The sequence below is a fragment of the Gobius niger genome (genome assembly GCF_951799975.1).
Source record: "Gobius niger genome assembly, chromosome: 19".
NCBI classification, from domain to species: domain Eukaryota; kingdom Metazoa; phylum Chordata; class Actinopteri; order Gobiiformes; family Gobiidae; genus Gobius; species Gobius niger.
Window position 1 is genome coordinate 3884893 of NC_136870.1, and position 27323 is coordinate 3912215.

Genomic DNA, 27323 nt, shown 5'->3' on the forward strand with positions numbered 1-27323 from the left:
GTGTGTATGTGCGTGTGTGTGTGTGTGCGTGTGTGTGTGTGTGCGTGTGTCTGTTCTTGTAAGGCATCACATGTGGGGACTTCCACCTGTATACACACCAGCCATGTGGGGACCTAAAACCTTATGAGGACCTCATTCGCACAATGCTTTTAAACGGTTAGAAACAGTCTAAAGATGGGTCACATGACCTTTTCCTAAGAAGTCCCCAGAATGTCTATAACCTGAACTAGTGTTAGTGCATGCGACCCTAGTGGACACACTCAGGTACTGCAGTCCTCATATGACACCATGTTCTGGTAGTGTGTATCAAGGTCCTCACAAGACAGCGCCCCCACAAGATGGCTGTTGGTACTGCATCAGTCCTCATATGACACCATGTCCTGGTGTGTGTCTGTGTGTGTGTGTCTGTGTGTGTGTGTGTTTGTGTCTGTGTGCGTATCTGTGTGTATGTGTCCGCGTGTGAGTGTCTGCGTGTGCGTGTGCGTGTGTGTGTGTGTGTGTGTGTGTGTGCGTGCGTGTGTGTGTGTGTGTGCGTGCGTGTGCGTGTGTGTGTGTGTGCGTGTGTGTGTGTGTGTCTGTGTGTGTGTGTCTGTTTGAGTGTGTGTCTGTGTGTGTGTGTGTGTGTGTGTGTGCGTGTGTGTGTGCGTGCATGTGTATGTGTGTGTGTGTGTGTGTCTCTGTGTGTGTCTCTGTGTGTGTCTCTGTGTGTGTCTCTGTGTGTGTCTCTGTGTGCGTCTCTGTGTGCGTCTCTGTGTGTGTCTCTGTGTGTGTCTCTGTGTGCGTGCATGTGTATGTGTGTGTGTCTCTGTGTGTGTCTCTGTGTGCGTCTCTGTGTGTGTCTCTGTGTGTGTCTCTGTGTGCGTCTCTGTGTGTGTCTCTGTGTGTGTCTCTGTGTGCGTGCATGTGTATGTGTGTGTGTCTCTGTGTGTGTCTCTGTGTGTGTCTCTGTGTGCGTCTCTGTGTGTGTCTCTGTGTGTGTCTCTGTGTGTGTGCATGTGTATGTGTGTGTGTCTCTGTGTGCGTCTCTGTGTGCGTCTCTGTGTGTGTCTCTGTGTGTGTCTCTGTGTGCGTGCATGTGTATGTGTGTGTGTCTCTGTGTGTGTCTCTGTGTGCGTCTCTGTGTGCGTCTCTGTGTGTGTCTCTGTGTGTGTCTCTGTGTGCGTCTCTGTGTGCGTCTCTGTGTGTGTCTCTGTGCGTCTCTGTGTGTGTCTCTGTGTGCGTCTCTGTGTGTGTCTCTGTGTGCGTGCATGTGTATGTGTGTGCGTCTCTGTGTGCGTCTCTGTGTGTGTCTCTGTGTGCGTCTCTGTGTGCGTCTCTGTGTGCGTCTCTGTGTGCGTCTCTGTGTGTGTCTCTGTGTGCGTCTCTGTGTGCGTCTCTGTGTGCGTCTCTGTGTGCGTCTCTGTGTGCGTCTCTGTGTGCGTCTCTGTGTGTGCGTCTCTGTGTGCGTCTCTGTGTGTGTCTCTGTGTGTGTCTCTGTGTGCGTCTCTGTGTGTGTCTCTGTGTGCGTCTCTGTGTGTGTCTCTGTGTGCGTCTCTGTGTGTGTCTCTGTGTGCGTCTCTGTGTGTGTCTCTGTGTGCGTCTCTGTGTGCGTCTCTGTGTGTGTCTCTGTGTGTGTCTCTGTGTGCGTCTCTGTGTGTGTCTGTGTGTGCGTGCGTGTGTGTGTCTCTGTGTGTGTCTCTGTGTGTGTCTCTGTGTGTGTCTCTGTGTGTGTCTCTGTGTGCGTCTCTGTGTGTGTCTCTGTGTGTGTCTCTGTGTGTGTCTCTGTGTGCGTCTCTGTGTGCGTCTCTGTGTGCGTCTCTGTGTGCGTCTCTGTGTGCGTCTCTGTGTGCGTCTCTGTGTGTGCGTCTCTGTGTGCGTCTCTGTGTGTGTCTCTGTGTGTGTCTCTGTGTGCGTCTCTGTGTGTGTCTCTGTGTGCGTCTCTGTGTGCGTCTCTGTGTGCGTCTCTGTGTGCGTCTCTGTGTGTGTCTCTGTGTGTGTCTCTGTGTGTGTCTCTGTGTGTGTCTCTGTGTGCGTCTCTGTGTGCGTCTCTGTGTGCGTCTCTGTGTGCGTCTCTGTGTGTGTCTCTGTGTGTGTCTCTGTGTGTGTCTCTGTGTGTGTCTCTGTGTGCGTCTCTGTGTGCGTCTCTGTGTGTGTCTCTGTGTGCGTCTCTGTGTGCGTCTCTGTGTGTGTCTCTGTGTGCGTCTCTGTGTGCGTCTCTGTGTGCGTCTCTGTGTGTGTCTCTGTGTGCGTCTCTGTGTGCGTCTCTGTGTGTGTCTCTGTGTGCGTCTCTGTGTGCGTCTCTGTGTGTGTCTCTGTGTGCGTCTCTGTGTGCGTCTCTGTGTGCGTCTCTGTGTGCGTCTCTGTGTGCGTCTCTGTGTGCGTCTCTGTGTGCGTCTCTGTGTGCGTCTCTGTGTGCGTCTCTGTGTGTGTCTCTGTGTGCGTCTCTGTGTGTGTCTCTGTGTGTGTCTCTGTGTGCGTCTCTGTGTGTGTCTCTGTGTGTGTCTCTGGAGCATCTAAAGTGGCGTCGCTCGGTGATTAAAAACAAAGCCCGCCCGGCTCTGTGCTCTTTGAAGCGCTGCTGTTTTCCAGCCTGGAGTTTAACACAAAAGCACACTGACACGGGCGCTAAAGTCAGTCTGCAAACTCCAAATTAGACGCTGACTTCCCCACTCGCCGCTGGAAAAAAACCTCGCTCTTTACTTTGAAAAGCCTCTCAAAACATCAGGGAGGATAAACAACTCTATTGGCGCCCAGAGATACGCGAGGGACGATCAATGTGATGTGACTAAAATAAAACGGCAATAATAAACAGCCAGGATATGAATATTTCTATCAAAGCGTGAATGACAGTTGACACATGAGCTGCTCCCGGAATGAAATGGCACCAGTGTATTCCGTCAATACGAAGCCGGTGCAGGGGCTAGTAAAGGCTTTTACTGCTCATTAATCTAAACCCAATCCATTCTCCTCAAACCACCTATTGATAAAAGTAGCTCTAAATAATCATTTCCGCAGCGGAGGTGGGGAGAACAGCCAAATATTTTTTTCAAATAGGATTACTGAATTACACGACAACAGGAGCAACTTTAAAGGGAGTATAGGGAGTTTAAAAAGGTAAAAATTAAGTATTTTCCTCCCCCTACATGTTCCAGCCATGCATGTCCTAATGTGTAGAATGAGCTCAGACCTGTTCACCACAACTGCCTCTAAAATCCTGCACTGTCACTTAAAAAGGTGTCATTTCGGGTCCAAATTGCCGTCATGCACAAGCTTAATATAGAAGGTGCAGTAAGGTACAGTAAAGACCTCTCCCACTCTCATGACCATCTCATGGTCTACAGTGAGAGTGAGAGTGTGAGTGCGGGACATCGGATGGCTATAATCTGGTGTGCCGTGTTTACATGCATGAGTCCCATGTGTGTTCATTGACAGACACTATCACAACCAAATAAACAAAACAATTAGAATACCCCAACCAAAAGCACATTGCAAACAATTTCATTCAGTTTTGAAAGAAACAAAAAGAGACCGTTTGAAGGGACCTAAGGGGGATATGGCAGTGAATGGTTCCAGGGCCCCACAGGAGAAGGAGCTATGGTAGCACTTTATAATAACTACACCTTATTTAGCCTTTACAAAGGATGAGTTAACAGTTAATTAATCATGAACGATGCATTAGTTAAGTGTGACTAACACTTAATAACTACTTACTAAAGGAATAAGTCAGATTCATTGTGACTTAGGCATTAAATGTTGTAGTTAAGTAGTTATTAAGTGTTAAAGTAGTAGTAGTAGTGTTAACTAATGAATTGTTCACGATGAATTAAGTGTGAACTCATTATTTATTAAGGCTAAATAAGGTGTAGTTATTATAAAGTGTTACCGGAACTATTTACTTATGTTTGGAGTTGAGTTTGCTATGTCACTGTGTCACATGACAACGTATAGTCAAAACCTTCCAAATAATTGATCCTGGAGCGTCCTCGAGACCACTGTGACCACTCGTACAGCCGCCGGGTCACTACAAGGTCAAATACGCATACATATCAACTTTTTTTTATCCCCCACATAAAAAAGTTTGCACCTTGCATTATGCACCTTTAAGAAGACCTTTACTGAGAGGGACCACTCACAATGTCCTGATTTATTTCTGGATTTTGATTTTGCAAATCCTCACACAAACCATTATAATAGCTCATATCGATATTACAGCACCATTTACAAACAAAAATGTGAAGAAATGTAATACAGAAATACAGCATTTCCTCATGAAAAAGCACAGCATTTACTGGGCTCCTTTCTTTGTACTGATCAAATAAACATCTATCTTCATCTATTTGAGTGACCGGGACGGACCAGCTGGAGGTTTTTGGTCTTATGCTGTGCTCAGACCGCATGCTTCTCAATCGTCACAATCGTCCCCGAGTGTCAAGACGCACATCAGCTCAAAGTGTGTTCTGAAGCATTGCCGCGTCTTGGAAGGAGCTCTTGACTGAAAAATAACTGCTGTTTTGGGGCTAACTAGTCCCTCTTTGCTACTGCCATGTCCTGTTGATCTTTAACTATAGCCCAATGCCAGGATATCGCTAGTACAGTATTGTACTGGGGATATCCTGGCTCGGTGTGTGATCATCTGAAAGGCTACTTTACGTAGTTACTGGCTTTATTGACGTCATTAGTGCATAAAACACATTTTCACAGGATCGTTCCGAGCTAGCAGATGGTTAGCAGCTAACTCCGGATGCTTACTAACTGGCTACGGTCAATTGTAGATGACATGTGAGCAATAAAGTACAAAATCACCCAGCCCAGCTCAGCGTGTGATCATTGTTGCTTTATGTATATGGCGGGTTTATTGACCCATGTCCAGTTGTGCACACGGAAAGCCTACTTTTCTTTGGACTTATGCTGCTTTTGGCACTTTTGCAGTCAGCGCTGGGGAACCCCCACAGTGGCACACAGGGTCCCATTGTCTATACGGGGAAGCAGCTCCTTGGACTTAAGGACTGGGAGAAGCCGGTGATCCCCACCGAGATGTGAAGGGGCGAAGTGGAGAAGACCCTTTTCCCTTCCATCCATCATCTTGGGTAATGTGCGCTCCATCTCGAATCAAAACAGAGGAGCTGGCCACGCTAACCCGCCATCAAAGGGCTTATTGGGAGTGCAGACACATGTGCTTTACGGAGACGTGGTTGAATGGGAATATACCGGACTCTGTGGTTTCCCTGGATGGATTCAAGCAGACGCGCACAGACCATGTGGTGCAGAGCGGGGGATTAATGGTGTTTGTGACCCGGACCACGTCTTTGTGATGGAACATATGTGCACCCGGGACCTGGAGATGATCGTCGTCAGCATGAGGCCTAGGTATCTACTGAGGGAGCTTTCACACACGGTGGTGATGTGTTTATAGATTCCCCCCTCGGCTGACTCCGCCGCAGCCTATAAGCGCATCCACAACACCGTGAACCAGATGCAAATGCAACACCCCCGCGCACTGCTACTCTGTAATCACGCCTCCCTCTCCGCCACCCTCCCAACTTTTACACAGTGCGGAAAGTGCCACACAGGGGACAATAGGACGCTGGACTTACTGTATGTGAAGGGCGCTTACACCTCCACCCCCTCCCCCCGCTCAGACGCCCAGACCACAATCTCGTCTACCTGAGACCGAAATACACACCACAGGTGCGAAGGGAACCAGCACAGAAGAGGTCTGTGAAAGTGTGGAGTGAAGAGGCTGAAGAGAGACTTAGGGACTGTTTCCAGACCACAGACTGGAACATGATCTGCAGCTCTCATGGAGATGACATCGACGGCCTGACCCACTGCATCACAGACTACATCAACTTCTGTGTGGAAAACACTGCCCCAACCTGGAAGGTATGGTGGTTCTCCAACAACCACCCCTGGGTGACCCCTGAGCTTAAAGCCCTCCTGAACCAGAAGAAAAGGGCTTTCAACTCAGGGGACAGAGAGGAGCAGAGGAGAGTCCAGCACATAGACTGTATATATAAATGGACAGCTTCTCCTCAATCCTCCCCGTTTACCATAATGACCACGCTCGTGGGGGAAATCATGGCGGATTTACAGACTCCCCCTCCCCAGCTCTCACGGAGCATGTTCCTAAAAAGGACAAAAGCGAGATTTTCACTGTAGACTCGGCCTTTGCGTGACGTGTAGCTCGCGCAGCTCCAATGCTAACAGTCCGACCCTCATTAAGTACGAGATTTAAAAAATTCTTCTTACGAAAACCACCCTGGTCCCCTTAATTGTAACTAACCCAGCGTTATCACAGGAGGAATATCTGGCTCTAGATAGTTAAAAAAAAAATTGGGAACATGGGCTTTAAAGTTGTTTTTAACATGTCTAAAATCCAATGATTTTCAATGGGGGACCAGCGGCGATATGGAGGTACTACAGCAATGGCGGAGCAATGGCGGCCTCTAGTGTAGTGGGCATAAAGCAGAGCAGCCAGAGGCCATTGGTCCAGCATGAACTTCAGTGGAGGATCAGGAAGGTAAAGAAGCGCTATGGGGAGAAGTTGGAGCAGAAGCTGGAGCAGAAGCTGGAGCAGAAGTTGGAGCAGAAGCTGGAGCAGAAGCTGGAGCAGAAGCTGGAGCAGAAGCTGGAGCAGAAGCTGGAGCAGAAGCTGGAGCAGAAGCTGGAGCAGAAGCTGGAGCAGAAGTTGGAGCAGAAGCTGGAGCAGAAGTTGGAGCAGAAGCTGGAGCAGAAGCTGGAGCAGAAGCTGGAGCAGAAGCTGGAGCAGAAGCTGGAGCAGAAGCTGGGAGAGGGCAACGCGCAGGACGTGTGGAGGGGACTGAAGAACATCTCCGGATTTGGACAGAGTGCCACTGCCAGAGGGACAGCTGATGGAGACCAGTGCGGGGCGGATGAATTCAACGAACATTTCAACCGTTTTGATTCTCCCCCCACTCCCTCTGCCCCCCTCCCTGCTCTCTCCTCTTCACACGTCTCATGTCCAGTGGACACTGCCCCTTCACCTGCCCCCTGCACCCAAGTCTCCAGCCCCCACCATACGGACTTCCTCCAGCACCAGTACCTGCTGCAGCTTGCAAACAAGCCCGACATCAGAATAGAGGACGCTGTCATCTACCTACTGGAGTGGGTGCTCACCCACCCAACTCTGTGAGAATCATGTTCTTCAACGTTCTCTTCAACACCATCAGACCGGCACTGCTGCGGGGGAAGCTGGAGGACACAGGAGTGGATGAACATCTCACTGCATGGACCATCGACCTCACGATGGTCGTCTGCAGCACTGGAGCCCCTCAGGGCACCGTCCTCTCACCGTTTCTCTTCACCATCTACACGTCGGACTTCACATACAACACGGACAGTTGTCATCTCCGACGACTCCGCCATCGTGGGCCGTGTTTCTGAGGAGAATGACCTGGAGCACCGGCCAGTTATCATGGACTTTGTGGACTGGTGTGAGCGCAACCACCTGTGCTTGAACATCAGTAAGACGAAGGAGATGGTGATCGACTTCACGAGGAAGCCACTACCGCACACACTGCTGAACATCCAGGGGGAGGACACTGAGGAGGTGGACAGTTTCAAGCACCTGGGTGTTCACCTCAACAATAAACTGGACTAACAAGAAGGGCCAAAGTGGCCTCCACCTTCTGAGGAGACTGAGGTGCTTTGGAGTGAGCACTACGCACTGCTCTCCACTACGCTGCCGTGTGCGTGTACATCACTTTATCAACCACTTGCACTTGCACAAACATGCACTACTAATACTGACTATAACAGTTTTTGTTATCTGTTTACTTAATTATTTACTGCTTATACTTTTTGTCCCCACAAAGTCCTTGGTAGTCATTGTATATAAGATACCACTATTTACTATTTACTGTATTATTTTTTTTTACTTTTCTTGCTTTGTCAAAAATTCAGCAATCCCAACTCTAGTGTCAGCCGTTTTGGCGGCCGGGGCATCAGCCGAGAGGGAGAGATGTTGCCTCAAAAGTTAGGTTTAAACCAGGGAATATGAGTAAATCCAAGTCACTCCTCCCAGCTCAGCACAGCAGTGTGGGACATTTGGTACATCAGAGCACTGCAGAGGCCCAGCAGTGCTCACCACAAGCCCATAATAAGATCCAGCATGAGTCTTCCATCACATCACCAGAGCAGGAGAGGGGAGAGGGGGAGACTGAGCAGAGAGAGTTTTTAGCTCACATCAGACTAATCTACTCAACCTGTGCGGCCTGACTAGCATTAATCCTGTTTGTCCTTGTGCTAATTGCTTCTCGCTGCGCAGTTCCGCGGTGAGAAAGGGGAGCGTTCACTCCGTGCACATATCTTCGGAAAGCTGTTTTATCACAGGACACAGCCGTAACAAAGGCATTATTACCAGCGACCGTTCCTCTATCAGCAAAGCCTCCCCGCTCTTGTTCATAATTGAACTCAACGATCAATGATTTATGCTGTGTTTTACATGCAGGGACTTCTGGCACAGTGAGTCCGTCCATCAAAGCAAAGCTCATGTCGTTTCTTCTGCTTATTAACAGCAAAACATCACATTTTGATTTCAAGCGGTTTAGAATCTAATTCCACACATGCCCCAGTCTGTTACAATAATGTGATTTTGTGATATCATGAAGCATAATACAGCGGCGCACGTCGACACTGGAGGCAAAGCAAGTGAAATGCCTTGCCCAAGGACACAGTGACAAAGTGTTTGGGTTAAAGCAGGGATATTCGATTATATTATTTAGTGGGCTGGGTTTTTCAAAGGTCATTGTCCTCTGAGGGAAGAGTCGTGACTTGGACTGGAGTCTGACTTTAGTCACTGTTTTGACTTCACAAAGACTCAACGTGGACTTGGTTTTAGATAAACTATTGTAATAACACCCCTCACATAAAAAGCTATTTATATCCCTGTGTAACAGCACCGACAGTAAAAACCCCAGCTGGGAGATCAAATGACCCACTCTGATGACATTTTCCTCCAAAGACTAGGACTACGACTTGACTTGGACTTGAGGTGTCCTTGTGCAAGACACTTTCAGCTTTACTCCAGACTCTGTTTGTCTGTCTGTACGAACGGGTGGTGGAATATACGTCACATAACATTGATAACAGTTATGGAGCTTAGCACTGTGGCCTCACTGAAGGAAGATGTGAGTCTTTCTGTGAGGAGTTTGCATGTTCTCCCTGTGTCTGTGTAGGTTTCCATGGAGTGCTCCCATTAACATGCACAATAGGGTCCCTCCCCAGGGGCCGGACTTCGATAAAACGAGATTCTGAATCTCCGTGGGCTTTTAGATTTAAAATAATATCATAACTGAAGAATGAATCCCATTGAATATAAATCCAACGTTAGCTAGTATTATTTATCATCCATCCATCCATCCATCCATCCATCCATCCATCCATTTTCTTCTTCTTTATCCGGGCCGTATCGTCCTGCCCTAAATATAATGAGGAAATACAAGTGACAGTAAGTGATTGTTTGCAAAGGAGTAAGTATAATGCTGTGTTTGTCTGTGTGTGCGGTCAGCTGCTGAATGAGAACCTGTCCAAGCTGACAGCCAAGTTTGAGCGCGCCACGGCCGAGAAGCTCAAGTGCCAACAGGAGGCAGAGGCGACGGCGCGCACCATCTCACTGGCCAACCGCCTGGTAAGAAGGAGAATATCCCAAACTACACACCATTCATCTGCCTGTCACATTCACACACACACACACACACACACACACATGGGGAAACCTCCATGGATAATTTTCTGGTATTGCATGGTTGTTATTGTTAAGTTTGTGTCCCTTATCCCTGGCTGCTGTCTGTCTGAACTGAAAACACAAACTACAACCGTTTAAAAGTGCTGTCGTTGAAGGTTCCTGTGGTCATGTGAGCCATACATTTTAAAATCCAGAAAATGGTTTGCACATTATGTAAAATGTCATGTTGGGAGCATGTGAAGTAAGATAGGTAATACAGAAGTAGTAAGATAGGTTTAGAAAGGCTTTTTTTTAATATCAGAGTACGAAAAAGACAAAACTTACCCTGTACGATGCTTATTTTAATAATAATAATGCATTGGTTTTATATAGCGCTTTTCTGGACACTCAAAGACGCTTTACATTGCACTATTCGTTCACTCCATACTCGGTGCCACAGCTGCCCTGGGGTAGACTGACGGAAGCGAGGCAACCAGTCTGCGCCATCGGCCCCTCCGACCACCACCCCACTCACTCACTCACTCACTACATTCGCTAGGCTTCCTGGTGTTCCCAAACGGTCTCCCATCCCAAGTACCGACCAGGCCCTTCCCTGCTTAGCTTCCAAGGTCTGACGGGATTGGGCAGAGCAAAGGCGGTGTGGCCTATGAGGACATAGATAACCAGGAAGTAGCTACAACAGCCAGCGTTCCCTTGCACATTCATTCACAAATACTGACAGATTTTACATCCTTGTCTCATGAAGGGGTGACACTATATTCCAAATATGGTCATGTCCTAGAATAGAATAGAAAAACTGCATAAACTGCATGTCTACCATGCACAATGATGGCAGGAATCTGTCTTGCTCATACATTCATTCACGTGCATTTGCCCAGCGAATATAATCAAAATGTTTTTGCTCCACTCATGCAACGACCTCACCCCTGTAGTAGCTCCTACAGACCCCACACTTTACAGTCTTGTACTGAGCAATAATGCAAAGGTTCTTTTCAGACGGGTTGATATCAAATTCCTAGCCTGATTTATTGAGCTTTGAACACAAAAAAACACAGATTCACAGATTTGTTCACTGATGATTAGCTTATTCAAAAACGAAATCTTAGTAACTAAAATGCAAACAAAATGGTATGTATGCTCTACAGGGCAGGGGCCGGATTCAATCATCTCCCTGTGGGCCTGATTTGTATAGATAGATAGATAGGTAGGTAGGTAGGTAGGTAGGTAGGTAGGTAGGTAGGTAGGTAGGTAGGTAGGTAGGTAGGTAGGTAGGTAGATAGATAGATAGATAGATAGATAGATAGATAGATAGATAGATAGATAGATAGATAGATAGATAGATAGATAGATAGATAGATAGATAGATAGATAGATAGATAGATGTTAATAATGTTAATATAATATTTACAAGTCATGTAGTATGAAGGCATGAAAAAGCCTGTTCTCAAACTGAGCATTGCTTCCCTTGTGCTGTAACTGATGTGTGGCTGAAACAGACAGTGCTACACGCCTGGATGCATCAGCTGCATCAATCCTCCGGTTGTAACCGTGGAGGTAAAGTACAACGATCACTCCTATAGTTTGTACCATGCACTCTCTTTGAACATATTTGAACACACAGAATGCATCTCCTCTGCAGATGCGTGCTCCCTCAGACAGCAGCTCAGCTCAGTGCTGTTAGCGTGTTAGCATGTAAATTATTTAAACAAGATTCCAAAACACCGAGCACCACCGCTGCCGTACCTCGGGTTTAGTCAATCCCCAATATCCATGCAAATGTGGCTAAAGTTGCTGAAGTACAGAGAAAGTGCAGGCTGCGAGGCGGAGATGAGGCCAGGCTTATTGATCCCTGAAGGAAGGAGCTCCACCGCTGCTCGCGGGGCAGAGCTGTTTGTGCACGTGCACAGGTGATGGAGGAGAGAAACGCTCATAAGAAACAGAATGAGGGAAGCAAAGGTCATGCCGGTGCATTTGTACAATCTCCTCCATGTTCATGAGTCGCAGCTAACCCCAGGACACAGGGAGAGTGCATAAATAACATTCATCCATAAATATCTCACTGCAATCATGATTTACCAAGGCTATAGGCAAGACAAGACATGATATGTGCACATCCCAAAACACATTTGAAAGCTTAGAACCTCTGACATTCAGGCTGTTAAACTATGTGGAGTATTTAAAAGTTCATAGAGTGAGCCCTTTTAGCTTTAGTGGAACCCTCAGAGTGGACTCATTCAGTTTTCTGGTTAGATTATATAAAATGCAACCTGTAAAATGGTTTGTATATGAATAAATCACATTTGTTTGCAGTAGTATCAGTATGATATTCATATCTGGGGACTTGGTAGCATTTTTGAAAAAACATGGAATGAAACCATGCATATCCTAAATTTAAGGTAAGGTGCAAGAATTCCAACCTTTCTGATGTTTGCTTATTGTCAGTGGGCGTTTTATCTTCAGGAGAAATACATGTACAAGTAAAAGTAAGTAATAATATCTGAGCAGAAGGTTAGAAGTGTTGGCCTGGCTGTGTTTGCAGGTGGGCGGTCTGGCGTCAGAGAACGTGCGCTGGGCCGAGGCAGTGCAGAGCTTTAAGCAGCAGGAGAGCACCCTCTGTGGAGACGTCCTGCTCATCACCGCCTTCGTGTCCTACCTGGGCTACTTCACCAAGAGCTACAGGCTCCAGCTGATGGAGCAGAGCTGGAGACCCTTTATCAGCCAGCTGCAGGTCTGGAGCTCATTGCTATTCAACTATCTGCCAAAATACATACAACACAATCTTGTTGTCATGGCGACGTGAGAACAGGAAGTGACCTCCCTTTCTCCTGGTGAAAAGGAGGCATAGGCACGCAAGGTGTCCTATAAATCGTTTTTTATTGTGTCCCAGATGCCCATCCCGGTGACCCCTTCCCTGGACCCTCTGACCATGCTGACCGATGATGCAGATGTGGCAGTGTGGCAGAACCAGGGTCTGCCGGCTGACCGCATGTCCACTGAGAACGCCACCATCCTCACCTCCTGCCAGCGCTGGCCCCTCATGGTGGACCCCCAACTGCAGGGCATCAAGTGGATCAAGAGCCGCTATGGAGAGAGCCTGCACATCATCCGCATCGGCCAGAGGGGGTCAGCGTCTGCTCCATTTGACCTTATTAGGACTGGCAAAAAGTCACAATATTATTGTTCGCTCATTACTTGTACCTGACTCTTTATGGCAGTAAATAAAGCTGATAACTTGTTTATAGAACTCCTTTCAGGTTCACAGCCTTGGCCTGATTTGTAACAGCCCACTGTATGTGATGGCAGATACCTGGATGCCATCGAGAGGGCTCTGGCTGCAGGAGACACAGTCCTGATTGAGAACGTAGAGGAGACACTGGACCCTGTCCTTGGGCCACTGCTGGGCCGAGAGACCATCAAGAAGGGCAGGTAGGCGTGGATCAGGAGCTCTCATTATCACTTGTACACATAAGGTGGATAATAACTTTACATAAAACATCAATATAATCATCAATTACTTACATTCAAAGTGAGGAGTGTATAAATATTCAGCCTGGATTTGAAGAGTCTGAGACGCAGCCTCAGTGTGTTTAGCCTTGACTTCTGGACTAGCAGAGACCCTTACCTCCCTGAAGTTCTCAGAGCCTGAGACAGTTCATGTGCCTCTGACATTTGGTGCTAGACCGTGAAGAGACCTGAGCACTGGACTAATGTGGTCATTCCTGGTCAGTGATAGATAGACACTCTTGAATACTAGCACTCTTGTGGGAAAACTGTGTAAACTTATTTTCCCTGATAAAACCCACCTCATCCAGGATTAGAGGAGCCATGCATCACACCAAAGGACGTCGTCTAGAACACCACAACGTGCAGCAGAGTTAATGTTGAGATTCTCAATGGCCATTAAGGCCACACTGTTGAACCTTCCAAGTCATAGGCGGCGTGAAAGCAACTAAACTGTTTCAAAAACATAAACAGGCCTGCAGTATAAACATGCTCCTGCTGATCAGTGAGACACACACTTTGGGTAATTTAACAAAACATTAGGAGGATGCCTAAATGTAGTAACTGCAAAAAAGCAATATCTGCATGAGGTCAGAGGAGAGATCTCTTTGATTGATACAATCAGCTTTAATGCTAGAAGGATCATGAGGTGAGAGACGTCCTCAACACAAGCCTACAGTTCACTTATAACAGGGGTGTCCAAACTTTTTTCATGGGGGGCCGCATACTGAAGCGTACACAGGGTGAAGGGCCATAGATCGGTGGTTAGTGCCGCAAAACCTTTGACTAGCAGAGGTTTAAATTGCGCCCCACACCTTTATTTATGCTCAAAACCTTCATGCCAGCTCTGTCTCACAGTACAAGGTTAGTTGTTTGGTTAGAATTGTGTAGAATTATTACATTTCAAATAAAAAAGGACTATCTCTGATGATGTGTCCCGATTCAGCAAGAAGGCAGAGGGCCACCAAAAATTGGTCAGAGGGCTGCATTTGGCCCCCGGGCCGCACTTTGGACACCCCTGGTTTATAATAATGCACACATTTTACCTTCTGATGTGGGCCTTACGTTGTTTATTTCTTTATCTGCTTCATCTTATCCACTTGAACAGTTCAGTGACCTTTGCGGTTTTAACTCATTAAAAACGGAATGGGATTCATGCACCACTTTGCTTTTTGTTATTGTTTTTAAAATTGGTGGTTGCATTTTTGAATGTGTTTTTTCCTCTTGTCTTTATCTTTTAATAGCCTCTATCAACTAATTATGATGTGACGCTTATTTGAATAGGCCCATTCAAGCCAAGACAAATGAATACTATAGCACACTAATTGTTGTTTTGGTTAATACGGCCTTCGTTCCCTTTGTAACAGTTGGATTTATTGTTGTGCCGGTTTTAGTGACACTTTGTGCTGCCACTGACAGATTCACAATATACTGATAAAATGGATGTCCTTGTTCCAGTTAGTTTGTCTTTGTTAGCGCGGCTCATTTCCACACAGCCCGTAAACGCTGAGTAAAACATCTCTGTGTTTGTAACAACGGATATCCATCTACATAAAGACCCATCGTTGACGTCATAGTTTGTTGTTGTTAGAGCATTCTGTATGTGCACAGTGATAGAAACCTACAATGCTGATTGAAACAGCTTCACACGGCCGTGCCCTTTCTTAAACACTTCCACTCTGATGCATAAACTCGCAAAATGTATATGTTATTTATGATTTACTTACAGTATATGGGAAATAACATGCATTTTCTTCCCCATGCCAGACTAGGTAAAACTACCTCATGGTGAAAAATGTGTCAGTGCATTAGTTTGAATTACAAACATAAACTAAACTTTTTTAGAAGCGGTTTGAATTACAATGTAAGTCTATGGGGTCAAAGGGCCCACAATGCCAATACGTTTTAGTAACCTGGTGACAGAAAGTTGGCAATGAAAGGGTTAAAATATTTTAAAAGTTTATTCCTGTATAACTTTGGGTCAGAAAGTTGGCAAGTAAAGTGTCACATCTTTTAAAAAAGAAACACCCACAATGCCACTATTTTACTAAAATTGCTACATAAACAAATTTCAGCTTTAAAGCAGTACTAAGTAACGTGTTTACCTTAATAAATCCTTTCCGTGGTCCCTGTGGGGGTAATACAAGTGTTTATGGGATGATTGGAGAGTCTTTCATCTCCCCCTGGTGTCTCTGGACAGAAAACCATGTTTGCAACTTGACTGCCCCCGGTGCGGAGAAAGCGATACACACTAATGTAATCACGAAGAAGCTAACATGCTAACGGGCAAAGCTAACTGCGGGCTAATGTCACTTTAAACAGTATTTACAGCCAGGTTTGAGTGAAAAAAAATATTTCCATTGTATAATTGGATGCACAGTAACCCTCTCTCCCTTCGCCTTTCCTGTCAGCGTAGTATTTACTCTCCAAGACAATTAATACGTAAAAAAATCGTAACTTGCTACGACACCTGCAGTTGCGTTTATGGCCTCTAGGGAGAAGAGTTACTTAGTACTGCTTTAAAGCCTTCAGGGTCTTCTTTCACAGACATCTGACCGCAGCAGTCAGAATAAAGATTTCCCATTTTGCAAATACAATTTTAAAAATATATCTTTTTTTCTGTTTTTGGACCATGGACTACAGTATAGTGACTTTGCGACAGAGAGTTGGCAGAGAAAGGGTTAAAATGTTAAAAAGTAATTTGTTTTTATACATATTTAAAGATGAGAGTCAGACCTTCATAATGAAAAGAAAAGGTTTTGAAAAATGGCAGACCCCCATAGCGTTATCCTCCACAACGTAGCTTTAACGGTGTGATTGAGGGTTGAATATGAAAGTACCAGTCACCAAACAATACAGCTTTAAAGTGTATTGTTAAAGTCACAGTAGGCAGTGGAGAGAGGAGACAGAAGATGCTTTAGTCTGACATTAAACAGTCCAGTCACGGCACTGTTAATGCATGGACCGCTTTTTTTAAGTTGGCTTGGTGGCAAATAGAGCTTGACCTTCCCCAAAAGTCTCAGGTGGAAAAAGCACCGTTTTAAAAGCACTATCGATGAACGTCAAGACGATAGGTGACCACATGCTCCAGTGAAAACAGGAAGTGCAGGTTGACCAAATACTACGATTTCTGTTTTCTTGTACTTTAAGATAGATGAACCTGTGCACTGAAACCTTTATTATTTGAACTGCATTAGTAGATAATCTGTTGTCCTTGTGAGGAAATTCATTTAACACATACAGAAAGACAACATTAGCCACAAGAATAATAAAAACACGCCTTACCATCCAGCTCATCATGTCCGGCTTCAAAAAAGTGAAACAATTAGATACATTTCATGGATAATAAACTCTCTAGTCAGACCAGCTGTACAGAGTGTAGCATTTCAGTATTTAGCTACTTAATTACTACTTCATTCTTTACTGTCTGTTTAGTATCAGAATGACTTATGTATGTTACTGTATGTTTTCTGTGTGCAGTTTTTTTTAGCAATGGCTGTTCTTAAAATGTGCCACAGAAGCAGAGTGGATTGAATATCCATGTGGTGCATCATAACTGAGCCAGTTCTGACGTCTCCCTTACCCACTCAGGTACATAAAGATAGGGGACAAGGAGTGCGAGTACAACCCCCGTTTCCGGCTCATCCTGCAAACCAAGCTGGCCAGCCCCCACTACCAGCCCGAGCTGCAGGCCCAGTGCACACTCATCAACTTCACTGTGACCAGGGACGGGCTGGAAGAGCAGCTGCTGGCCGCCGTGGTCAGCATGGAGCGGCCTGACCTCGAGCAGCTCAAGGTACGGCTGAAAGATCCTAAAGATGGAGTGGTCACTTTTTGAGGTGCTGTTGTTTCACATTTCATTCTGGAGGTGTTATCAACACGTTGTGTTTATTCATAATGATTAATACTATTATTTAGAGTTGACTAAGCCTCTTAAATGAGAGATGAAACGTCTTTAACTTGTCCTGATGAATACTTTTGTTTGCTAGTATGGAACACGTCTCAGATCTCATGAACCTTTTACAAACATGCACGTTCAGATGGATCCCAGACGGCTAGTGTGAGAAGACCCTCCCAGATTCCGACTCGGAGGAGATACTCCCAGGCCCTGGTGCTCAGTGTGGCTTGTGTTTTCCGAGAAAAGTGATGGTCCGTGGCACAGATGGTGATGTGTGCGCTGTGTCTCTCTCGGGGGGAGTGCACTCCTCTCAAAACATCCTCCACGTCTTTGTGCTTTACTTATCTCTGAAGAACTTTTCTCATTTCTCCAGTTAGCTTTGAGTTGTTAGCCGCCACGCCATAAAATTCTCATCCTCTGCTGCCCTGATCTTGGTTGTTCTTGTGCAAAATACCACTGTGCTGCGAAGTTATTTTGACATACAGTATCTACTAAAAATAGCAGTTATTTAGGTCATGCTATGACACTCTAAATGGCCCTGTCTCCAGAAAATATTATACTGTATGTGGCAAATCTGATTTCAGAATTGGTTGAAAGACTGGTTGTTTTGTTTTTCCAAAAAAGCTTAAGGCTAGAGCTGATTGATCTGAGGACTGCAGAGCTTGTCTGTGGAGTCGGAGTTATTGATTTACAGCTTTGTAAGTGTGATTTAGACACAGTTATCTCCCTCCTTCCAGCCTTTTCACAGACACCACTGTGCGCCAATGTGCGTCTTACTGTCAGTGGTCCCGAGTGAGGCTTTGTGGCAGTCGCAATCCTGGCCCAACAAAGACTCCATTAATGAAATGACTTAGGAGCCTCTCCTGATATGCTCCGTGTTCAGATATGTGTTGGAAGATGTTCTGCTCAGTAGGACCACCTACTAAGTATTGCAATGGATACAGTGTGTATCCTTTGGGCTACCAAGTGGTGGCGCTGTTTTGCACACTTTCAGACAAATCAGATAACTGGAGTAATCCGACTTGGATTTGGAGTCAAAGTGCATGGCCCTCCTGGGCTCAGTGGATCCACCGCAGGTTTAGTGACACAAAGGTGCAGGGCCATGGCCCTGTTAACGTCACTAATTGTAGAGATCACTAGCCTGGTATCCAGAATGATTCCCCTCAGTATATTTTATACTCAGGGATCAGTCTGGGCAGGGCGCTCGCTTTCGCCGCTGCTGCACAAACTCACATGAGTTTGTGAGAATGGTTCATTTGCGGTCACGTGTTGGTCGTGAGCAGCGTCACTCTTGGAACACGGAAGTTCCTCAATAACAATCTACGGATGGTGTACAGGAGAACTGAGCGTTTTTTTTTTCTAATCAGCAGTAAATGAACAACACACATCGGATTTTTGTGATTCATAATTTCTGTTTGACTATTAACGTAAAACCGCTAATAACCCCTCTGACTGCCCTTCGCTGATTGGTTCACTCCGCTTCCTGTTTGCTTTCATATGTTCCGCTGTGGAAATCAAGTTGATGCAGACTCTTACCAGACTCAATCGCTGGTACAGCAGTGAGTCTGCATCTTTCTAGGCAAAGTGATCACAGCAAGTATTCAAAGAAGTTGACACAAACCTTTTCAAGAATGACAAACCCGTCTAACTCCCAGTACTCTGAGACGCTGCTCCATGGGCTTTAGGTTCAGGATAAACCATGACCCTGTTAGCAGTGACAAACACTGACCAATCAGCTCAGAGTATGCTGCAGGAGGACAGTTTTACACTTTGATGCCGTATTACAACTTCACTAGCCTCATGTCAAGTCTGCCTTTAGATCCACCACACACTGATCCCTTTTCTTTTTCCGATGTGATACTCAGAGCACATGGCTAATTAGACAGAAGAAACAAAGTCCATGAGCTTTAAGCTGCTCCTTCATTCGTCCTTATTATTAATATTACCATAATTATTATTTGTATTACGATTAGTTCATATTTTTTATTTTAGACTCAGAGTTCTTTGGCCAAATTTCAGACCAGAGGTAACATGAATCCTTTCAGTCTTTCAGGTTGGAGATAGCATTAGCCACACACTGTAAACAACTGTGTTGGCCCTGATTTACAAAATATGAGAGGAAATCAATGTAACAGTCCACAGTTCTGCCCATAATGTATGACTCTACTTTAAGGTGCACAAATGCAGAGCAGATCATTCTATAGGTAATAGTTGCGTCTCCACTGTTCGAAAAGCTCAAATATTTCGTCTGAGCAGGTTTGTCACTCTGCTCATCTGTGTCACATACGTTTTTACATTACATGTGTTCAATGAATCATCAATGCTTATCAATATTTCACAGAGAATCAGAGGTGTGTCTAAAGGAAGAACAGCCAAGTTCCTCTGTGTTTTCTGTGTTGACTGTAGTGCTGCTGAGGAGAGAGAAGTGATGCCAAATCTGTGACTGACAGATTCAAGGCCGATCTGTGCATTTTCCAGTGTCATCGGCCTTTCATCAATGTTAAACTCCTCTCGCTCATCGCTCCAACTGCAGCTGTCTTTATTTTCTTCTTATCTGTTCAGCAGCTTCTCTGTTTGTGTGTTAAGCGTATGTGCGTGTCCACGTTGTGCGCAGTTCCTCGTCTATTCCACAGACCGTGAGAATGCTGAAGTGACTTGGATGTAAAAAACAGCTCTTTCTTCACAATGAGTGTCTGCACATCATTGTTGGTTTTCTGCTGAAACAGTGCAGGAGTGTTTACATCTGCTGCACATCTGTCAATGTGGGCTTATTATTATCGGCCTAAAAAAGAATCGCCATGCTTCCGATATTGCGATATTATCAGATTGATGAATCAGTTCAGATATTTGCTGTTACAGTCAGTGCTGCTGCAGATTACTACAAAGTAATCTGATAACTGATTACTCCTTTAAAAGTAACTTAGTTACTTTCAGAATCAAGTAATCACTAAAGTAACTAAGTGAGATTACACGTGACTTCATTGGTTGCATTTAGCAGCTGCTGACTGTTTGAGCTTTGTCTTTTGTCCACATGAAGCTACCATAGTTTGGGTACGTGACCACCAACGTTACTGTTATTGACTGAGTTAGAGATTACGACTCTTAACTCATGACACTGACTTGAACCACCTCCTCCTGCTCTCTGCTGCCACCAGAGTGTACAGTGAATATTTTTACCTTTATTTGACACAAACTCAAAATCGTGACTATTTGCATCTCTCTCCTCCTCCTGTTTACGTTGGAGGTCCTCAGGCTCAAGACATAAGATAAGATAAGATGGTACTTTATTGATCTCACAGATGGAGAAATTGCATTCGATGAGAGAGCATCCGGCAGCAGCACCATTCAGTGCGCACCACTCTTTTTTTTCCACGTTTCCAGTGACACGTTACGTCACTCCTTACTATATTTAATGAGGACATAGTGTAGTTACATTAAAAAGTGACTGTCCCGGATTTAGCACTATGCTCATTTTCCAGACACCTATATGTAGTTCATTGTTTATCCTTCATGTAGCTAACCATCAATGTTAGGAGTGTGTTGTTGCCTTGTCTCAGGCGATACGATACATATCCCGATACACAGGTTGCGATGCAATATTATATATCTCGATACTGAAGTATTAGACAATTACTGCGATTATTTTTTACAACTTTGGAAAAAACTTTTCAGTAAACTAGTCTACCTTCATTAGATTTGTATCAAATACATTCTATCTATCTGGTGATTATGTAACTTTGAACGGAAAACAGACTCTTGGAAACCTAGCAATGAAACCAACTCAACTGGGGATGCATGTTTTCTATATTCTATAGTTGTTAGTCCTTATAGCGATCAGCAATAAGTTATGGATGAAACCAGACGGGGTATTTAAAACCTGATCTACTCCATAACGGGTGTGACTCGTAGATCATCGGCATCACCGTGACTATAGCCTCATCTCTTCGAAATCTTTTAGTGTTAGCAGTGCTACACAAACGAAGCCGAGGGGAAACTAAGCACAGCAGCTCATGTTAAACTGGTGTCATAGTACTGCAGTGGCGACACAAGTTTAACATGAGCTGCTGTATTTAGTTTTCCATCGGCTTTGTTTAATTCCGTAATACAATTCTACGAAGTTAAATCCTCTCCGAACGAAACGGTGACAAACTCGCAACATCTGCACAAAGGCTCTCGTAATAATCCAGGTCTCTGTCTTTGCTGTAAAAGCCAAACTGAGGCCAAATGAGGCGTCTCAGAGCTCTTTCTTTTCCATGGTAGAACTCTTCCTGAGTTTCTCTAACTCTCACTAGTTTGTAGTGTTACTCAGGCGGGACGCGCAGTACGCTGCCATCTAGCGGGTGGGAGTAAAAGTGCAGGACCAAAGCGAGACGCTGCTATGAATATTCCCCCCAAAATAGATGTTTAAATATCGATACACCGCTTTTTGGATCAATACGAGAATCGCGCGACGTAATATTGCGATATATCGGCGGATCGATGTTTTTCAACACCCCTAATCAATGTGTTACGTTAGCATACTGTACGCCGGTTCAGCCTGTTGATCTTTCTTCATTAGGCAAGTTATGGCAAGTGCGTGTTTTACTCCAGAGCGTCTGGATAATACTGTACTCGTTACTGAATTGTCGTCAGCCTGGTTACTGTGACATCCCTGTACCTGGTTACAGATTTAATAACATCTCTTGTACCTGGAGAGATATTTCAAATGTTATGTAGTTGTAAAGCTGAGAGAAGTGCAGGCGAAGTGGAGGACAAATAAAGTCAGCTCAGTAAAGAGAGGAGTCCACCATGTGTGATCTCACACTCTCTCCACACTCAGGTCCGATTAGCAAACGTCCCTTCAGTGGATGGTACATTCCAAAGGCTTAGACAGAGAATATTTGATGCGACATAAATGTTGTATGCGACGCAGTTTATCTTTCACCCTCTCCCCGACGCCTCTCCTGCCCGCCACATTACGAGACCATGCATGATTAATAACTTCTGAAATTACCCAAATTAAAGCGACGCAGGAGCCGCGTCCCCGAGCTCAGTCATTTAGCCCTCTCAATATCAAAATGCGCATCACCAAAACATCTTCTTTTCATCCAGGAAATTATCTCTACGATAATTATCCCAGGCTCTTACACCAACACACATTTTAACAAGCTTTGTGAATGTGCCAAAGTAAGTCAAAAGTTTCAAATGATGTGCGAAAATTCAATCAGCCGGCGCTATTAAATTCCTGTGAGGGGATTTATGTGCGTCAAATCGATCAGCTGCTGAAATTCTATCATAAATTGCTGTGATTGGAGTGTAACGTCAGCCCTTAGCTGCAGCAGGGCCAGGGTTTGGGAGCGCGAGGGCTCATCTTTGTTATTGTAATTGATTGGTTCGTAGGCAGTGTTGTGATTGGCCTGTCTCGGTTTGAAATGCGCTCATTTAAAACACTGCGGCTGTGTCATTAGCGCTGAGGCCGTGAAGGCTGTATCCACAAACAGTAACACAGAACCATGACTCCATCGTCCTCAGGCTGGTCCCTCACAGAACACAGCTTTGTCAAACAGCACTTTTACATCTCCACTAAAGCGCTCCGTCTTCCTCTGAGCTCTGCACATATCCTTAAAATCCTATCAATGAGGATCAGGATAAATCTATGCGTTAAGCTCATGGCAAACACAGATCCCTCCAGGGGCTGGGACGTGGTTAGAGGAACCGTTTCAGACCTAGGACTTTAGTGACGTGGTTGCATAGAAGAGACGTGTGCAACGCAAGCATATTTATAACACAATATCCATCCGCTCATTTTAAAGCCCATTCAACTCACTATCTTTATCTTTGATGTGCAGGGATAATAGATCCAAGAGGAGCTCCTCTTAACCAGAACTAAGCACTACATCTAGTGCGATAACTATCAGAAATTATTTATGAACCTACGAGGGCAGATTTGTTGCAGGCAATATCGACTTGGAGAGAAGAAAGCTCAAGACTTATCAAACTAAACCACACCCGAGACTCAACCAGAGGGAAAAGTCAGTTCACATGTATTCAACTGGAGGAAAAAGAAGCCTAATAGGGATTATGTACTGTATTTACAGAGGGAGTGAATAGTGGCTCACTGAGCTGAGGGGACAGGGGAGGCGGGGGGGGGGGGGGGGGGGGGTTGGGGGGAGAACTGTCCTGTGTGGAGACGCCTATAGTACCACCTCGAAGCATCTTCCAGTGGGACATACCCGAAGCACCTCTTCAGGGAGGAGTTTCATGCAGAGGAACAGCCAGTGTTAATTTTGACAACATATTTTATTTTAGTTTTAGTCTTTTGACTGAATGTAATTTCATTTTAGTCGAGATTTAGTCAAATTTTTTTTTACAAATTTTAGTCTAGTTTTGGTCGACTAAAATTGCATGTCAATTTAGTCGACTAAAATGAAGACTAATTTAGTCGACTTATATTTATAATATTCATTATAATCATATTTAATCGTGGTCCTCTGCTTCATGGAGCTGCTCCACATGAATAAAGCTCAGAGCTGATCATTTGGCAGTGATTTTAAATGATATGAGGCTTTTTTCAGACGGTCAATAGAAGTTTGGATGATTTTAGTCTCTCCTTTTCATTTTTATTTAGTCTTATTTTAGTCGACTCAAATATCTGGACATTTTAGTCTCATGAGAAACTTTTAATTTAATCGTCAAAAATATCACTTTGACTAAAATTAAGACTAAATATTTTAGTCAACGAAATTAACACTGGGAACAGCAGCCCCAATCCCAGCGTGTCTGAAAAATGATTTTGTTTCATTTCGTGTCCATTGCTGTTGTTGGTGTAGTCGATGAGACGCCTCTGAGCTCCTTGCAGAGTACACAGAGCCACTCTCTCCCACTCCTGTACTCAGGTGCTCAATTACCACCCATTTCAAAACAAGTGCCGTTCTACAGGCGCCAAAGGCTTGCGTTTATTCGCCTCTGTGGAAACTTGTGAATTGCCTAATAACATAATACGTCAACGAGCAGACCTTAACAGACCCCTTCATCTTTGCTGCGATTAAAGGATGGGAGAGTCCAGTGTTTTCCGGGAAACATTGGCTAATCTCGTGTTTGTGTGCTCTGCCTGTTTGTCTGTGCCTGTGCATGAGCAGCTGAACCCGAGCCTGCGGCAGATAACAAACAGCACATTTACAGCATGTTTAATGAGGCTAGGCTAACACATGCTAAAGTTTGTTAGGGAAACAGCTAATACAGGACGACCCTTTTACCTCACTGCATTGAACTGAGAAAATATGTGTGTGTGATCTGGTTATAAATATGGCCCAGTTATGGAACATGTGATATTTCTCACAAAGACGCCCTGTAATTGTAAGTGATAATAGATGTTGGCGTGTGCTCCATCTGAGGAAGGAACATATTCCACAATTTTCAGTTCTTTGTGTTTTTATCCAGTCAATCGAAGTCACTTTGCGTGTCTGTAGAAGAGATGTGAGGTGACTGAGTTCTGTAGTGCTGGGCAGTAAATAGAATGAAACTGAAAAGGCCACAACATTAAAAGAGTGATGAAATGAACAGATGAACACAGTGGACAAATACATGAGTATACTAACAGCAATAATAATGTTCATGACTACATCAGAAAAGAACCTAATATGGCAGTGCACAAACCCAACCCCACAACACATTATCCCTCAGCTTTTAACCCACAACAAAACTCTCACATCGATATAACACATCACTAAGTGAGCTGGTAGTAAGCTCTTTCTTAATGCATCACACCCGAGCAGGCAGACATGCACATGTCAGTTAAGAGGGATCAATGTGTTGCCAATCTAGTGTCCAACAGCCCATGGAACTGTATAAAAATAATAACATTATTAAAAAAAAATGAAAAAAAAGTGATGGAAATAAACCTTATGGAGAACAAAAAGTGTTATAAATGTACAATGTCATTTTCCCCCTGCAGCTGCCTGTCATCTCTGAAGAGGCCGGTAATGGATGATACTGTGGAATGTTGTGGGCTTCCCTTGTTTGCAAGACCAGCCACCCAGCTTGTTAAACTGGATATAGCACGGGTAGGAAAAATACAAGCTTTTATAAAATGATATCAGAGCATAGTCCAGTGGCTTTTAGAGCTAAACCATCCATGTGATTATTTGTAAAATGATTAGGTGGCAGTAAAATAATGAGATTCTGATAGCCCAACATCAGCGGTGGCCTGCTGCATGTGCAGGGTGTCACTGACCGGTGCAGGTGGACGTGGGAGAAACTGTCTGTAGCAAAAGAAACTGCGTGTCCGGGTTCCCCCTCTTTACTGAAATCATTTTCAAGGTCATTTCAAAGTGCAAAAAAAATCGAAATAACTGATCACATATACGAATACCTGCCCTCTCCAGTTCCTGTTCCGTGATCAAAGAATGTAGTCCATGGTGACAGTTGTTTAGGCCTGAAGAGAAACCGAGGGTACACATCATGCAGTGTTTCCCACAGATTTCAAGGACACTGTGGTGGGGGTGAACGCCGCAAGGGGGGAGGGCATTTTAAACAATAAAAAAATAACTCTTTTTGGCCATTATGCTGTTGTGAAAAAGTAATTTCTAGTTGGTGCAAAAACATGACATGTCACCTTCACAGTAAATTGTTGTAAACTGATGTACATTGATAAATAACTTGCAACCAATAAATCAAGAACACCCAGGGTTACCACAACTAACCACATTTATTATTTAAAAATGAATTGACAACTTTCGTAATTAGTATCAACATATACAAATCATTGTGTGTCTGTGTCTGTGCAGAGGTTTTAAGAATTATAAGGTTCAAAGTTCACAACAACAACAGTTAAGGGCCGACATTTGTGCTTTTTCTTTCATTTAGAGGAAACTTAAATCATATTTGATGTAATATTTGACCAGAGCATTTTTTTTATTTATTTCTGTGATGAAACTGTAGCTCAGGAAGGTAAATCTGTTTTCTGTGTGGCTTCACATCATTATTGTGGTTCATGTTTGAGTCATTAAAGTCAGTGGCTGCAGTAGGAGTGTGCGTGTAGTCCAACATTACATGGGTGATGTAGTTTTCATGAAACAGCTGATGGTGATGTCACTTTCCATCGCTGGGTGAGGACAGTCGGATTGGTCAAACAGCTCTGAAGCTCTAGTTCACTGACGAGAGGGATCTAACAGTTGACCATATCACGTCATAAGTGTTAGGATCAGGACATAGGAGCTACATATTTGAGCATTTCGGATGGAGCACTGGTTTAGTCCAGGCATGGTCCTGTTCGAGAAACAGCAGCGCTATTTGTGCCTAACGATTGCATGCGCATATTTAATTTGATAATTAGCATCTTCTCGGTTTTAATTTTTAGCAAGCCATATTTCAATTATTCTTTGGCCGTTTCTAAAAATATGAAAAGTGTCAAGGAGCCCAGAGGCTGCAGCTTCTCTTCCTGTTCCGCTGGGTGAGCGTGTAGAGGGAGAGACGCAGCTGCAGGACTGAGGGAGTCACCGTCGGGTGCAAAGCTTGGATCCAAATTTCGGGTTCGGACGGGTCGGTGCGTGGGTCCGGATCCAGACCAAGGTCCGCCATTTCGTGACCTCTGGTTTAGTAAACTTTGTTTTGAAGCATGGAGCGTGTGTGTGCTGTTCTCATTGGTTTCCTTTTCGATTGTGTTTCCTCTTCTGGTCAATCACAGCTAATCTCCAAATTCCAGAATACCGGAAAATAAAACTCCTGCTATGAATGTACAGTATAACCTCCAAACATATAGAGTACTTTCAGTGTGAAAAGACATGGCCTCTCTCCACAGCGTCCCCTCTTTGCAGATACAGTGCCTCTCGAAAGTATTCATACACCTTGAACTTTTGCACATTTTGTCATGTTTACAACCCTAAACATAAAGATTTTATTTAGATTTGTTTTACTGAACGTTCACACACAAGTAACCGACAACTGTGAAGTGAAAGTGAAATGATACATGATTCTGATATTTTTCAAAAAATAGAAAAGTGAAAAGTGGGGCTTGCATAAGTATTCATACAGCATGAATGAATACTTTGTGGAACCCCCTTTTACTGCAATAACAGCAGCAAGTCTTTTGGGGTTTGACTCTACAAGATTTGCACATGTAGAGACTGACATTTTAGCCCATTCCTCTTTAAAAAACAACTCAAGCTCTGTCACATTAGAAGGAGAGCGTTTGTGAACAGCAGTTTTCAGATTATTCCACAGATTTTCAATAGGATTTAGGTCAGGACTTTGACTGGGCCA

At 44.6% G+C, this 27323-nt stretch overlaps 1 protein-coding gene across 1 annotated transcript in view; it reads left to right on the plus strand.

The window, feature by feature from the left end:
* The window catches only part of dnah9 (dynein, axonemal, heavy chain 9), a gene marked incomplete at its 3' end in the record, with an annotated part of 755285 nt that overhangs the window by 587301 nt on the left and 140661 nt on the right, over positions 1-27323 (plus strand). Inside the window, exons 59-63 of the mRNA XM_079578063.1 lie at positions 9509-9628; positions 12225-12413; positions 12573-12808; positions 12989-13111; positions 16778-16982. Of these exons, the coding sequence (XP_079434189.1) occupies positions 9509-9628; positions 12225-12413; positions 12573-12808; positions 12989-13111; positions 16778-16982 (873 nt within the window). The remainder of the gene's footprint in view (positions 1-9508; positions 9629-12224; positions 12414-12572; positions 12809-12988; positions 13112-16777; positions 16983-27323) is intronic.